At 41.8% G+C, this 17,322-nt stretch overlaps 1 protein-coding gene across 1 annotated transcript; it reads left to right on the top strand.

Moving 5' to 3' along the window:
* Window positions 1-15,468: 15,468 nt before the first annotated feature.
* On the top strand, window positions 15,469-17,322 carry LOC115201995 (oocyte zinc finger protein XlCOF22-like; the record flags this gene model as incomplete). Its single annotated transcript, XM_029765855.1, has 2 exons — window positions 15,469-15,483; window positions 15,666-17,322. Coding segments are annotated over 2 exons (1,215 nt in total), but the record flags the coding sequence as incomplete, so codon positions are not given.

The raw sequence follows: 17,322 nt of genomic DNA, 5'->3' as shown, positions 1-17,322 counted from the left end.
AGTATTTGGTAGCATTGCCTTAAACAATTTAAACTTGGGTCAAATGTTTCGGGTAGCCTTCTACAAGCTTCCCACAATAAGTTGGGTGAATTTTGGCCCATTCCTCCTGACAAAGCTGGTGTAACTGAGTCAGGTTTGTAGGCCTCCTTGCTCACACACGCTTTTTCAGTTCTGCCCACACATTTTCTATGGGATTGAGGTCAAGGCTTTGATGGCCACTCCAATACCTTGACTTTGTTGTCCTTAAGCCAGTTTGCCACAACTTTGGAAGTATGTGTGGGGTCATTGTCCATTTGGAAGACCCATTTGCGACCAAGCTTTAACTTCCTGACTGATGTCTTGAGATGTTGCTTCAATATATCCACATCATTTTCTTTCCTCATGATGCCATCTATTTTGTGAAGTGCACCAGTCCTTCCTGCAGCAAAGCACCCCCACAACATGATGTTGACACCCCCGTGCTTCACGGTTGGGATGGTGTTGTTCGACTTGCAAGCCTCCCCCTTTTTCCTCCAAACATAACGATGGTCATTATGGCCAAACAGTTCTATTTTTGTTTCATCAGACCAGAGGACATTTCTCCAAAAAGTACGCCCTTTGTCCCCATGTGCAGTTGCAAACCGTAGTCTGGCTTTTTTATGGTGGTTTTGGAGCAGTGGCTTCTTCCTTGCTGAGCGGTCTTTCAGGTTATGTCGATATAGAACTCGTTTTTACTGTGGATATAGATACTTTTGTACCTGTTTCCTCCAGCATCTTCACAAGGTCCTTTGCTGTTCTGGGATTAATTTGCGCTTTTCGCACCAAAGTACGTTCATCTCTAGGAGACAGAATGCGTCTCCTTCCTGAGCGGTATGACGGCTGCGTGGTCCCATGGTGTTTATACTTGGGTACTATTATTTGTACAGATGAATGTGGTACCGTCAGGCGTTTGGAAATTCCTGCCAAGGATGAACCAAGCTTGTGGAGGTCTACACTTTTTTTCCCCCTGAGGTCTTGGCTGATTTTTTTTTTTTTTGGGGGGGGGGGTTTACCCATGATGTCAAGCAAAAGGCACTGAGTTTGAAGGTAGGCCTTGAAATACATCCACAGGTACACCTCCAATTGACTCAAATGATTAGCCTATCAGAAGCTTCTAAAGCCATGACATAATTTTCCAATCTGTTTAAAGGCACAGTCAACTTATTGTATGTAAACTTCTGACCCACTGGAATTGTGATAGATTATTTCACTGTGTCTGTAAACAATTGTTGGAAAAATTGCTTGTCATGCACAAAGTAGATGTGCTAACCGACTTGCCAAAACTATAGTTTGTTAACAAGAAATTTGTGGAGTGGTTGAAAAACGAGTTTTAATGACTCCAACCTAAGTGTGTGTAAACTCCCGACTTCAACTGTATATACAGGGGGTACTGGTACCGAGTCAGTGTGCGGGGGTACAGGTTATTTGAGGTAATTTGTACATGTAGGTAGGTGTGAAGTGACTGTGTATAGATGATAAACAGCGAGTAGCAGCAGTGTACAAAAGGGGGGGGGTCAATGTAAATAGTCCGGTGGCCATTTTTTAAAATTGTTCAGCAGTCTTATGGCTAGAAGCTGTTGAGGAGCCTTTTGGTCCTAGACTTGACACTCCATTACCGCTTGCCGTGCGGTAGCAGAGAAAGTTTATAACTTGAGTGACTGGAGTATCTGACAATTTTATGGGCTTTCCTCTGACACGCCTACTATATAGGTCCTGGATGGCAAGAAGCTTGGCCCCAGTGACGTACTGGGCCTTACGCACTACCCTCTATAGCGCCTTACGGTCAAAGGCCCGAGCAGTTGCCATACCAGGCGGTGATGCAACCGGTCAGGATGCTCTCGATGGTGCAGCTGTAGAACCTTTTGAAGATCTGGGGACCCGTGCCAAACCTTTTCAGTTCTTCTGAGGGGGAAAAGGTTTTGTCGAGCCCTCTTCACAACTGTCTTGGTATGTTTGGACCATGATAGTTTGTTGGTGATGTGGACACCAAGGAACTTGAAACTCTCGACCCACTCCACTACAGCCCTGTCAATGTTAATAGGGGCCTATTCGGCCCACTTTTTCCTGTAGTCCACGATCAGCTCCATTGTCTTGCTCACATTGAGGGAGAGGTGGTTGTCCTGGCACCACAATGTCAGTTCTCTGACCTCGTCCCTATAGGCCATCGTCGGTGATCAGGCCTACCACTGTTGTGTCGTCAGCAAACTTAATGATGGTGTTGGAGTCGTGTTTGGCCACACAGTCGTGGGTGAACAGGGAGTACAGGAGGGGACTAAGTACACACCCCTGAGGGGCCCCAATGTTAAGGATCAGCATGGCAGATGTGTTGTTGCCTACTCTTACCACCTGGGGGGGGCGGCCCTTCAGGAATTCCAGGATCCAGTTGCAGAGGGAGGTGTTTAGTCCGAGTCCTTAGCTTTGTGGGCACTTTGGTGTTGAATGCTGAGCTGTAGTCAATGAACAGCATTCTCACATAGGTGTTCCTTTTGTCCAGGTGGGAAAGGGCAGTGTGGAGTGCGATTGTGTCATCTGTGGATCTATTGGGGCGGTATGTGAATTAGAGTGGGTCTAGGGTGTCCAGGAGGCTGCTGTTGATGTGAGCCATGACCAGCCTTTCAAAGCACTTCATAGCTACCGACATGAGTGCTACGGGGTGGTAATCATTTAGGCAGGTTACCTTCGCTTCCTTGGGCACAGGAACTATGGTGGTCTGCTTGAAACATGTAGGTATTACAGACTGTCAGGGAGAGGTTGAAAATGTCAGTGAAGACACTTGACAGTTGGTCCGCGCATGCTTTGAGGACACGTCCTGGTAATCCGTCTGGCCCAGCGGCTTTGTGAATGTTGACCTGTTTAAAGGATTTGTTCACATCGGCTACCGTGAGCGTTATCACACAGTCATCCAGAACAGCAGGGCACTGATGTTGCCTGTGCCTGTTGGTCACTGTCATGTTCTGCCTCTCTTCTGTCATGCTCTCTCGCTGCCTCTGCCTGTTCATTGGATTGATCAGTGATGTTATCATCTTCGACTGCATCCTCATTAACGTTAACCCTCTGCTGCATCACCCCTGTCCTACTTTTCTTCTTAAAGAAATGAGATATGTGGACTTTCTCTTCATGGTCTGCAAATTGACATAGCTACAGTGACTAATCGTAGCTAATACGCTAACGCTATACCAGCCCATAACGTCAGCTAGCTAGATGCTCTGGCAGTCCTAAGTTCATCAAGTGGTTTGAAAATCGTTCTCGAAAAGCTACGGTAACTAACTATAGTTAGCTAATACTCTCTGTGCTGCAGAGTAACCTTAAGGCAGTGGTTCTTAACCTTGTTGGAGGTACTGACCCCCACCAGTTTCATATGCGCATTCACCGAACCCTTCTTAATTGGAAAAATAAAATTCAAAACATAGGTATATATTTTATAACTTAACTTCAGCCGCTTTTCCCAGCATGATATTCGCCATCTTCAACACAGCTGGTTTTATGAGTGTTTCACCAATGGTGTGTGGTTTGCCCTGCTTTGCGATCAGGTAAGCAACTTTGTACGATGCTGTGAGGATCGGTTTGTTGATGGGTACAAAGCCGAGAACAGGCAGAGTAGCCTTTTCATCGAATCTGGCTCTCTTCACCTTGAATTCAGAAAAATATACATTATTGATGTCAGAAGCATATTATGCATACTCAGAAACATATGTGACTCCCGAGGGGAGCCAATGGGGGGGCCAGTGATTGTATCAGGGTGGCCTCCCCTTGGCGGCGCCACTGCCTCAGTTTAGCATCTGGGTACACTCACATTCTCAGATAGAGACTTGTTTGGGGTACTAGCATAGCCAAAACACTCATGTTATTGAAGAGCAACACATTTCCCCTCTAAATTTGGTTTTGCTTATGTTCTATTCATAACAACTATGACCCTCCCAAAATTATTTGGCATAATCAGGTGGTAGCTGTTCCTTTATGTACTATAATTAGGTGATCAAATATGAGAATGAATGTTGTCCTTTTGATATGTTGATTTTGTATTTGCTTGTTATCGTTTAGAATTCAAATTGGCCTTAGTTTCCTTGGCTTATTGTGCTTTGAGCTTGAAAGATACTTATCGTGAATAGGAGTTTTGATGTGTAATGTAATAAGCAGTACCAGACTTTAAAGTCCCCATGCAGTCGTCTTAAATCATTGTGGTTTATTTAATGAAATGAACTCTGTATTATTTATTTCCCTGAACCTCTCTTTGCCATTGAAATGCTCAGGGGTAAATAAATGTTTATTCAATTACTGTGACTGCATCCCTGTTGATTTAAATAAAACTTTCCATACATGTTTACCCATGGAAGAAGTGGTCAGAAAGTGACCTTTTTTACCTGTCCGTAAGTTGAGTTCAGTTCATTTGCACACAAAAAAATCATACAATGATGGAAAGACCTGTGTGTTGTCCTTGTTAATGCAGACAGAAAAGAGCTCCAACTTCTTAATCATAGCCTCAATTTTGTCCCGCACACTGAATATAGTTGCGGAGAGTCCCTGTAATCTTAGAATCAGATCATTCGGGTGAGAAAAAACATCACCCAGATAGACCAGTCGTGTGAGAAACTCGTCATCGTGCTATAAGTCAGACAAGTGAAAATGATTGTCAGTAAAAAAAAACTTTAAGCTCGTCTTTCAATTTAGAAAAACATGTCAATACTTTGCCCCTTGATAACCAGCACACTTTTGTATGTTGTAAAAGCATTATATGGTCGCTGCCCATGTCATTGCATAATGAAGAAAATACAAGAGTTCAGGGGCCTAGCTTTAACAAAGTTAACAATTTTTCACTGTAGTGTCCAAAACGTCTTTCAAGCTGTCAGGCATTCCCTTGGCAGCAAGAACCACTCGGTGGATGCTGCAGTGTACCCAAGTGGCATCGGGAGCAACTGCTTGCATGCGCGTTACCACTCCACTATGTCTCCCTGTCATGGCTTTTGCACCATCAGTACAGATACCAACACATCTTGACCCCCAAAGTCCATTTGATGTCACAAAGCTGTCCAGTACTTTAAAAATATCCTCTCATGTTGTCCTGGTTTCCAGAAGAGGATGTCTTTGTTAATTGACCCCCCATAAACGTAACGGACATATACCAGGAGCTGTGCCAGACCCGCCATGTCTGTTGACTCATCCAGCTGTAACGCATATAATTCACTGGCTTGTATGCGAAGCAGTAATTGTTTCAAAACATCTCCTGCCATATCACTGATGCGTCGTGAAACAGTGTTGTTTGATGAAGAAATTGTCTGTATAGTTTTTTGGGCCTTTTCCCCCCAGCATTGTCCCAGCTATATCCACAGCAGCAGGAAGAATTAAGTCCTCCACAATAGTATGGGGCTTGCCTCTCCTAGCCACTCGGTAGCTCAGCATATAAGACGCTTCTAGCCCCTTCTTATTAATGGTATCTGTTGCTTTTATACATGTCTTACTACTCGAAAGTCGTCTTTTTTCTTCTTCAAAATGTCATTTTTTGTTTCTAAATGTCTGCGCAAGAGTGAAGGTCTCCTGTGAGAGAGTAATGGTTAATGTGCAAAGGATTAGCATTTTTTCTTTTTTACCCCTTTTTTCTCCCCAATTTCGTGGTATCCAATTGGTAGTAATTACAGTCTTGTCTCATCGCTGAAACTCCCGTACGGACTCGGGAGAGGTGAATGTCGAGAGCCATGCGTCCTCTGAAACACAACCCAACCTAGATAGGACTCCGGTACACAGGCGGAAGCGCTCCATTACGGTAGGTGGTGGTAAGGCATCATAAATTGGATGCCAACCTCCGATAAACCCCATAGAAGAAGAAGCGGGGGCGACAGCGGTAGTATAGAGTTGTTTTTCATTGTAGCTAGCTAGCTAGGACAATGGTAGACAGTGTCCTTCGACCCCGCCTGTTGGACACTACTTTCCCACAGTTCTGTTAACGACGGCGAGGGCAGGTGTTCAGCGGACGGCAGCGAAGGACAGTTATGTTTTCATTAACTTTCCCAGTGATTCTGTTGTCGACATTTAGAAAGTTAACATTTAAAATAGATGCGACAATTGCCTGCTAATGCCATCTTGTGTGGATAAAAATGTAATGACGTCACACCAACAACAAAAATATCTAATTGCAAAAACACACAGTGTCGAATAAAAATGTAGTTCCACGGTGAAGTCCATTACCCATTTAGTCAAATTGCGCATTCATAAATTGGCGACAGCCTGTTTGCCCTCCCACCTATCCGTGTAACGTCTCAGGTAGCTCGCGAAAGCCAGCATGAATAGAATGCAAAATTTTAAAAATATTTGCCATATTCTAATAATTCTCATGTGCCAACGTATCGCCACTGTCCAAGCCATGGCGAAACGTATACTTCTATAGATCTGAAATAATTGGATGGTGAAACTTGCCAGCCAACCAGAAAAGCAAGGCAAAGCAATTCAGCCATTCATGAAAGTCAAGACAATCTTTGTCCTGCAAAGAAACATTTTTATAGTTAAAAAAATGTATTTTGCAAGCAGTAGGCATTTAGAATCAAATGTGAATTGGAGCTTTACGCTTATGTGGTAACATCACGTGCCCGCTTACCTTCAAAACAGTGGAGGCAGCTGAGGGGAGGACGGCTCACAATAATGGCTGGACTGCGTGAATGGAATGGCATCAAACAAGGAAACCATGCGTTTGATGTATTTGATACCATTCCATCTACTCCGCTCTAGCCATAACCACAAGCTCGTTCTTCCCAATTAAGGTGCCACCAACCTCCTCTGCATCAAAATGATTCGTCAATCATCATTTATTCGATTTAACACTGCAGAAATGCCCACATGAAGGAACACCCCGAATCCTCTTTGCTGAGGAATGTGATTGTTTTTCATGAGTATGTCTTATTTTATTTGTTTGTATTTTTATTTTCTTGTGTAATTTGATTTGTAATTGTAAGATGCAGGGTTCCTTTACAAAAGAGACCATTAAAATAAAGGTATTACAAAATAAACAACAGTGCACATACTCTTTTCATTTAGCCACACCCTTTGAGCTATGACGCCTACCAATAACATCCTTTGAAAGGAGTGATTACTGCAGTAGCAGTAAATGTAAAAGTTGATCAACTGAAGGGGAAGATTCCCGGTGTTTGTGATGCTCGTTGTTTGGTGCGACGCAGACAGGGTGGCGAGAGTGTTGAAACAGGAGTCATTGTCTGTTCTTTTGATGTTGAGTCTTTGCCTGACAAAGTGATATTAGGATATAGAAGTTATCCTATACGAGCTTTTGTACTGACCACATTACATTACAGGTGTCAAGCTTATGGGCATGTGGCAGCAGTGTGTAGGAGGGAGGTTCCTATAGGTGTGAGAAGTGTGCTGAAGGGCATGAGACAAAGGAATGTGTAGCATTGGGGAAAGTAGTGGTATGTGTTAATTGTAGGGGTGCCCATGGGGCTGGGGATCATTAATGTCCAGTGCGAGAGACTCAGGTTGAGGTTTCCAGGGTCAGAGTAGTGCAGAAGTTGTCTCATGCTGAGACAGTGAAGAAAGTAGAGGAAGATGGATCAAGGGGGAGGGATCCTGAGAGGACTGGTGTGACTAGTAGATCTGTACCAGTACAGAGGGATTAACCAACAAGTGATATGTGTTTCAGTGAGACTGGATTTTTATAATTTATAGCAATGGTTATCAACTGTACTGCAGGGATGGAATGTAAATTGCAGAAAATTGAGGTTGTGGTGGCAGCTGCAGAGAGGTATTTGGGTGTGCGAGACTTGACATCAGAAGAGTTACAGGGTGTGTTAAGTGGTGTTGTTCAAGCCTTTCAGGTTGTTGGTCTGAGGTAGCACTAAATAGTGGAGTAGGTGTTTTTTGTTTTCGTGAGTGTAGTGTTAGATGGTTGGGTATTTGTTTATTTTTTTAAAGAAAATATAAGGGAGTTGTACTCCAGTCTAGTAGGTGGCAGTAATGCAACATATATTGGATGCCAACTGCAGTTAAACCTCATCGAAGAAGAACAACATCCTTTCTCTTCAGTGTAAATGGAAGTAAACAATGTCAGTGGGCTGGGGAGATTTCAGAGAAAGCGGACTAGTGTGAATTGTATTGGAAGGTCAGAAGGCCCAGCTGCGTTGTTGTAGGCACGTTATTGGGGACATGAGCAGAACTCCGGAAGGGGAAAATGGAGTCCCTAGAGAAAGCAAGTACAAGATGGGTGTCAGGGATGGAGCAGCAGTATTAACATAAGGAACGTGTACTTGGAAAACAGAGAAGAAATGGAGGGAAAAGAGAGGGAGCAGAGGTCTAAGAGAGTGAGGGAAGAAGAGGGTGAGCTTGAGTCGGATAAAAATGGTGTGAGAAATGGAGATGGTTTGTCAAAGAAGAATGATAGAAAGTGTAAGCAGAGGGAGCTGAAGACAGGAGGAGAAATGGAAGTGAATGAGGGTGAAGTATCGGAGGTGGTAGGTGCGGTAAAGTTATCGGAGACCGAGGATCAGGATGAAGAAGAGTCTGACAGTAGGAGTGAAGTTTATGGAAAAAGTGGACTCTTGCCTTTTGGCTGATCCATTTGTGATTTAGCTGTGGGTGAAAAAGAGATGGGTCATGTGGAATCGGTGATGGTAACTAGAAGTGGTCTAGTGATAATTGTTTGTTTCTGTTGGGCAGAGGAAGAATGCGCTCGAAGTAAAACGAATGGGGGCAAGAAAAGTGAATTGTTTTGTTCTCAAGAAAAGGGCACCAATGAAAGGAGTGATAACTGGGGTAGCAGTAGATATAAGCGTTGAACAGCTGAGGGCAAAGATTCCCGGTGTGTGTGATGCTCGTCGTTTGATGCGACACAGACAGGGTGGTGAGTGGGAAAACAGAAGAGTCTTTGCCCAACAAAGTGAAGTTAGGATTTATAAGTTATCCTGTACGAGCGTATGTGCCGAATACATTAATATGTTACAGGTGTCAAGCTTATGGGCATGTGGCAGCAGTGTGTAGGAGGGAGGGTCCAAGGTGTGAAAAATGTGCAGAAGGGCATGAGACAAAGAAATGTGTAGTATTGGGGAAAGTAGTGGAATGTGTTAATTGTAAGGGTGTCCATGGAGCTGGGGATCAGAAATGTCCCTTGTGAGAGAGGCAGGTGGAGGTTCCAGGGTTAGAATAGAGCAGAAGGTGTCATATGCTGAGGCAGTGAAGAAAGTAGATAAAGATGGGTTAAGGGGGAGGAGTGGTGAGAGTAGTAGAGATATACCAGTACAGAGGGATAGGCCAAAAAGTGAAATAAGTTTCAGTAAGACTGGATTTTTAGCATTTATAGCAATGGTTATTAATTATACTGCAGGGATGGATCGGAAGTCTCAGAAAAATGTAGGTTGTGGTGGCAGCTGCAGAGAGGTATTTGGGTGTGAGACTTGACAGCTGAAGAGTTACAGGATGTGTTAAGTGGTGATGTCCCATCCTTTCAGGGTGATGGCATGAGGTAGGAATAAATACATTTAATTAGTGGAGTAGGGGGGTGTTAATTTTATTTTATATAATTTTGAAATTAGTGAGTATAGTGTTAGATGGTAGGGTATTTTAGTACATTTTTATTTTTCAAGTAAAGTAGACGGGAGTTGTACTCGTCTAGTAGGTGGCGGTAATGCAACATATTTGGATGCCAACCGCCGTTAAACCTCATAGAAGAAGAACAATGTCAATGACCATGAAACATTTCTACGCTAGCGTTTTTATTTAGACGTTTAACAACACAATATAAATCAATATGGACCATTTAACAGCACAGCATCACATTCTTACCCCATGTCGTCTTTCATTTGCGTTGAAGACAGGACTTGATTGATGTTATCTAGGTAACGTTAGCTAGCTGCTAACAATGGCTAACTGTATGGTTTTTCACACTCAAATAGCCTCCATCATGGAGGTGTTAGCGAATGCAGCCGTGGCCGATATCTGTAAACTCGTAGACGACGACTATGCAGTGTTTCGTTTGGAAATAACTCAAAGCCAGAATGAAATCAGGGCATTGCGGAGGAAACTACAGCTACAGGAACTGAAGATGGCACGGGAGCGCGCAGAGAGGACAATGCGAGAGCGCGTCGTCGCCAGTCGTCCCAGTGGTGTCAAGATCCTCGACCGATACAGAGGAATGGCAAGAGGTACATTTTCTGGGAGGCAGAGGCCTGTCGTCCCCATTCCCTTCTGTATTCAGAAGTGTTACCCAGAATTGGGTCTTGGTCAATTTTTGGATTGTATGAAATATTGTATGAAATAATTTCCCTGATTACTATGTTGCGCAGACACAATAATATACATGTGTTCTAACCAGATGAGCGCTACTTTTGGAAGTAGATTTCAGAATGAAAGTAGATCAACCAGTCGTCAGTCAGGGCCACGAAGAATCACTCATAGTATGTTGTAACGAGAGCCATACTTTTTTGGTTCGTCATACGCTTACAATGGTTTTTTTTTTTTTATATATATTTTTTAAGGGGTGGATCAACTTAATATTGGGAAAGAATATTGCTTCCATCAATGTAATTACCTGCATCATTTCCAATCCCCCATATATGTTTTATATATATATATATGCATGCATGCATATACACATATATACACACACATACCAATATAGACATACATACTTTTTTAAAGAATATACCTTTATTATTATTCCCCGCAAACCCTACCACCGATCCCCCAATTGGAGTAAACTAATAAACACTTCGGCTTTTACCTTCAATTTATTCATCTTATACACATTTTACAGACACAGTCTATTTTCCAATAGTTATTTTTTGTTTGTTTTTAGTCCTTCCTCTATTTCTGATGTCCATCCAGTTTGATTTCTATTTATAACTGCTATATCACAAAAGTTCTGAACCTATATACATTTTACAGACCCCGTATGTTTTACATTGTTTATCTTGTTATTAGTCCCACCCTTCAGCTCCATTCAACCCCTCCCATCTATCCTCCCATCTATCCCTCAACATCATCCATTCCGGATTTCTATTTGGCATATATTTTTCAACTGTGCTGTGATTCTTCACAAAACAATTGAAGCTCTCTATTCTCATAGCTTCTACAGATTGTAAATTAAAAATAAATATTTTTGCTAAAATAATTATTATATTATTGATTGATTGACTATGGCTTTTCAAATCACCCAGTATTGCTATCTGCAGCGTTAGTTCTAGGCAAATGTTGCAATTCTTCAGCCATTCCTAGACCTGTGACCAAAAACGAGCTACATATGGACAATACCAAAATAAATGATCTAATGACTCTGCCTCCTCACAGCAGAATCTGCAGAGCTGGGAAGATTGTATCCCCCATATATATCACATTCTATTAGTTGCAAGAATTTTGTATAGTCATTTAAATTGAAAAATTTGAAGTTTTGAATCTGGTGTTGTTTTGCGTATCAAGTCATAAACCATGTGCCATGGAATGGGTACATCGAAAATCTCTTCCCAACTATTTTGCAATTTATATGGCACAGCTGTCAGTTTTTTGGTCCTTAAATGAAATTGGTATATGTTTTTATTTATTACACTTTTCTTTAACCATTTATGTTCTTTAATACAGGGCCGACATACAAGTTCCTTACTTTTTTCCCCTTCTACTTGCCTCTTCCATTTTTGTGGTAATGCTGCAATTAATTGGTTGTAATTTTGGGTAGAGCAGACATTTCCATATGTCTGTGTTAGCTGCATATGTGACATCACTCCACCAGTCCTATTTATAATATCATTCACTAAAATTCTACCTTTTTTAAACATTTCTTCAAAAAATAGTTTTTTTTATCAATTACTATATTTGAATTTAACCACAATATTTGTTGTATTATTTGTTCTGTCTTTTTAGGTGGATTAAACTGAAATTGCAACCAACTTTCTAAGGCTTGTTTAAAAAATAAAGATATTTTGGAGATGATTTCCTTTTCAAACAACCGAAAGTGGGCAGGTGTAATCTGAATAAATGGAAAAAGGCCCTTCTTGAACGTAGGATGAGACATTCGTACCCATTTACTACAAAACCAGTTTGGATTTAAGTATAACTTTGGTATGACTGATGCCTTTAGTGAGAGGTCTAATGCTTTAATATTTAATAATTTCTGCCCTCCGAATTCATATTCGTTATATAAATAGACCCTTTTAATTTTATCTGGCTTGCCGTTCCAGATAAAATTGAATATTTTTTGTTCATATAATTTAAAAAGCAGGTCACTATGTGTAGGCAAAACCATAAGCAAATTGGTAAACTGTGATATGACTAAAGAGTTAATCAGGGTGATTTTTCCACAAATAGACAGGTATTTTCCTTTCCATGGAAGCAAGATCTTATCTATTTTTGCTAACTTTCTATAAAAATTTATTGGAGTGAGATCATTTCTTTCTTTTGGGATTTGTATACCGAGTATGTCCACATCTCCGTCAGACAATTTAATTGGTAAACTACATGGTAATGTAAAATTTGCATTTTTTTGGGATCCAATACGTAATAGTACACTTATCATAATTTGGTTTTAATCCAGAGAGGATAGCAAAAGTATCTAGATCCTCTATGAGGTTGTGGAGAGACTCTAATTGTGGTTTTAAAAGAAAACATGAATAATCGGCGTACAATGACACCTTAGTTTTTAAGCGACGGATTTCTAATCGCTTAATATTATTGTTTGATCTAATCTTAACAGCTAACATTTCGATGGCAATAATAAATAAATATGCCGATAGTGGACAACGTTGTTTTACTCCTCTAGATAGTTTAAAACTTTCTGAGATGTAGCCATTATTTACTATTTTACACCTAGGGTTACTATACATAACTTTAACCCATTTTATAAGCGATTTCCCCAAAATTGAAATATTCTAGGCATTTATATATAAACTCCAGTCGTACTTTATCAAAAGCCTTTTCAAAATAAGCTATGAAAACCAGGCCTGGTGTCCCCGATATTTCATAGTATTCTATTGTTTCCAGTACTTGTCTTATATTATCTCCAATGTATCGTCCATGTAAAAAACCTGTCTGATTAGGATGAATAATATCTGACAATACTTTTTTAATTCTATGCGCCAAGCATTTTGCTAGGATTTTTGCATCACAACACTGAAGTGTAAGAGGTCTCCAATTTTTTAAATGGACTGGATCTTTATATATACAATTTGGGTTCTGTTTCAGTAATAATGATATCAGACCTTCTTGTTGCGTGTCTGATAATCTACCATTTATATAGGAGTGGTTAAAACATGCTAATAATGGTCCTTTGAGTATATCAAAAAAAGTTTTGTATACTTCCACTGGTATGCCATCCAGCCCTGGAGTTTTCCCATCCTTAAAGGCCCCAATTGCATCAAGCAGTTCCTCCTCTGTAATTTGGCCTTCACATGAATCTTTCTGTACAGATGTTAATTTTACATTATTATTAGTAAAAAAAATCCATACAATTAGTTTCAGTTAGTGGACATGGAGGAGCCTGAAACGAAAACATATTCACGTACAATGTTTACATTATTACTTGAAAAGGCACTAAGATTATATTTGGTTGTGGTCTTTTTTGCAAAATGACTATTGTGGATGCAGCTGTTAGAATGCTAACGCTCATTGACATACTGTGCATAAGGAAAGTATTCAGACCCCTTGACTTTTTACACATTTTGTTATGTTACAGCCTTATTAAAAAATGTATTAAATATATTTTTTCCCTCATCAATCTACACACTACCCCATAATGACAAAGCAAAAACATTTTTTTTTAAAGACCTTATTTACATAAGTATTCAGACAGATTGATTGGACATGATATAGAAAAGCACACACCTGTGTATATAAGTTCCCTCAGTGCATGTCAGAGCAAAAACCAAGCCGTGAGGTCGAAGGAATTGTCCGTAGCGCTCCAAGAGAGGAATGTGTCGAGGCACAGATCTGGGATAGGTTACCAAATAATGTCTGCTGCATTGAAGGTCCCCAAGAACACAGTGGCCTCCATCATTCGTATATGGAAGAAGTTTGGAACCACCAAGACTTCCTAGAGCTGGCCACCCGGCCAAACTGAGCAATCGGGGTAGAAAGCCCTTGGTCAGGGAGGTGACCAAGAATCTGAAGGTCACTCTGACAGAGCTCCAGAGTTAATCTGTGGAGATGGGAGAACCTTCCAGAAGGACAACCATCTCTGCAGCACTCCACCAATCAGGCCTTTATGGTAGAGTGGCAGATGGAAGCCACTCCTCAGTAAAAGGCACATGACAGCCCGCTTGGAGTTTGCTAAAAGGCACCTAAAGGACTCTCTGACCATGAGAAACAAGATTCTCAGGTCTAATGAAACCAAGATTGAAATCTTTGGCCTAATGCCAAGCGTCACATCTGGTGGAAACCTGGCAAAATTCCTACGGTGAAGCATGGTCGTGGCAGCATCATGCTGTGGGGATGTTTTCAGTGGCAAGGACTGGGAGACTAGTCAGGATCAAGGGAAAGATTAACGGAGCAAAGTACTGAGAGATCCTTGATGAAAACCTGCTCCAGAGCGTTCAGGACCTCAGATTGGGGCGAATGTTCACCTTCCAACAGGACAGCAACCCTAAGCACAAAGCCAAGACAATGCAGGAGTGGCTTCAGGACAAGTCTCTGAATGTCCTTGAGTGACCCAGCCAGAGCCTGGACTCTGGAGGGACATGCAAATATCTGTGCAGCGACACTCCCCATCCAACCTGATAGCGCTTGAGAGGATCTGCAGAGAAGAATGGGAGAAACTCCCCAAATACAGGTGTGCCAAGCTTGTAGCATCATACCCAAGAAGACTTGAAGCTGTAATCGCTGCTAAAGGTGCTTCAACAAAGTACTGAGTAAAGGGTCTGAATACTTATGAAAATGTGATATTTTTTTATTTTTATTAAATTAGCAAAGATTAAAAAAAAATCTGTTTTTGCTTTGTCATTATGGGGTATTGTGTGTAGATTGATGGGGGAAAAAACGATTTAATCTATTTTAGAATAATGCTGTAACTTAACAAAATGTGGCCAAAGTCAAGGGGTCTGAATACTTTCCGAATGCACTGTAGAGTGTGGCAAAGTTAGCCGAAAGAGACTTAATTTTTTAAAGTGTAATGCAGTTTATTTGCGATGATGACACAAACATTATACTTTGCAGGACATTCATGCAAGCCTTAAAATACAATTATAATCCAAAAGTAGTGTGAAATGCATTCATAAGCAACATATCATTTTTTTGTTGTTGTTGCTGACATTCTGCGCATAGCCCTGGTGCAGCAATGTTTGCAAACACAGAATGGGGTCTATACCGTTGAGCAGACAGTAGCTAACCTAAAAAGCCTATTTTCCCCTAATCACTTTCCCAGCTGAAGGACATCTCACTGGAGACCACAGGAGCTTTGTGAAACCAGCGGGACACAATACATGGAGAGATGACCAACCAATCACTGTTGATGAGGGGAGTGGAACCTCAACCCAGCACGTTATCGTGATAGAGGTTAGTGTCATAGTGTTGCATAAAAAAAGTGTTACTTTGTAAATCAAATGTATCCCGTTTATTTCAGAAAGGCTCCCCTCAGCTATTCACTTGCCATAGGGGATTTTTTTGAGACTTCCCTACGACATTGTTATCCAATTCTACTCATGTACCGATAATAACCGCCCCTCTTCTTGTGTCAGAATGCAGAGGCTGCAGGTCCTGGGGTCAAACTGGAGAGGTCTGAAGGAGAGGAGGACACACGGGACAGCAGAGACATCCAGACTGGTGCGCCCACTGTAGCCACGGAGGACCGTACCACTGCCTCAGCGCAGCCCAGGACCCGACGCAGCATCACGGAGGTCAGTGGAACGCCGAACGCCGTTCTCAAGTCAGAGTCCGACACCAAGACTTTAACTGTAACACACAGGCTCTTACACACAGGATCTGACCACATATCAGACCCAGAGAGACTGGCCCTGGGGAGACTGGGCTGTCCTCCTGCTCCTGGTTCAGAGTATTTACCAGTATTTCACCAGAGCCAGAGGACAGTTTATTCCCGTGGAGATGTTGATGGTAACGCGTTAGACACTGGTGGTGATGATCCGTCTTGTTCTTACTCTACAGAGATGGACCATAGCAACATATCCTTGGGTTTAGAGACACAGACTGATCTGTCTAGAGGGGACTGGAACCGGTACAGTAGTAGTGTATACTCTGAAGGGTGCCTAGACAAGAAAGGGGAGGTTATGGTTGTAAATGAATTGACTGTGAAATTGGAGGGCGACACTCCTCCCACATGGAATGCAGATAGTCACCTAGGAGACAGACACTCACAGGGCAGAGATTTCTTAGATTACAGGGAAATCATAGAGACAAATCCAAATATTGCGACCCACTCCCCTTTACACGCGTTCAGGGATCGCGACCCAGTGTCCACGTTGATGGGGCCTTCCGATTCACACGGCCGTGTCCTTTTGAATCAGGTATTGAACTCAAACAACAGGGCAAGAGCCCAGGCTCAGGGAGGGGAATCCGAATCTGTCAATAGTAAAGGAAAGCGGTTCCTCTGCATGTTCTGTAACAAAGGCTTCAGCTGCCCCCAGAAGGTGGAGATCCACCAGAGGGTCCACACAGGGGTGAAACCCTTCAGCTGCACCCAGTGTCACATGTGCTTCGCTGAGGCTGGCACCCTGAAGAGGCACCAGAGAGTCCACACAGGGGAGAAACCTTACAGCTGCCCCCAGTGTGAGAAGAGGTTCTCCCGTCAGCACCAGCTGAAGATGCACCTGAAGGTCCACACGGGAGAAAGGCCATTCGCCTGTACGCACTGCGGGAAGAGGTTCTCAGAGAGGAGATACCTCAGGATACACCAGCAGAAAAAACATTCCACTATAACATAGAAAGTAACCATTCCACTCAATAGCTTCTGACGTTAACATCAAACCCTGCATTAAAGGTAGACTCAGCAAGATGATGTAGATGCACAAAGTAAACAGCAGTAATTGGTCAATTTCTGCAACAACTGAGAGCGTTGAAGTGCAAGGCCCAGACATTTTTGTATATATAAGGCAAATATAAGCCTGACATTCAGAAGCTTAGCTACAACCTTTAGTCGAGGAGTCAAAGAAATTGGACTTTGCTTGGGAGGTAATCTTATACAATGTGTGACTCGCTATCAATTGATCAATTCACTTTCTGTAAAATATAATATGTATAATTACATTTAATGGTCATATAAATTATGATGATAAAACATTTGGTAGCGGTATAACATTTGGGGAAATCGGGTCTAGACTTTATTTTCCTTTTCCATTATTATTATTATTATTATTATTATTATTATTATTATAATAAATA

The sequence above is a fragment of the Salmo trutta genome, chromosome 11, assembly GCF_901001165.1.
Source record: "Salmo trutta chromosome 11, fSalTru1.1, whole genome shotgun sequence".
Taxonomy (NCBI): domain Eukaryota; kingdom Metazoa; phylum Chordata; class Actinopteri; order Salmoniformes; family Salmonidae; genus Salmo; species Salmo trutta.
The sequence above is the reverse complement of the archived record's forward strand: the minus strand, read 5'-3'. Positions and strand labels throughout refer to the sequence as shown.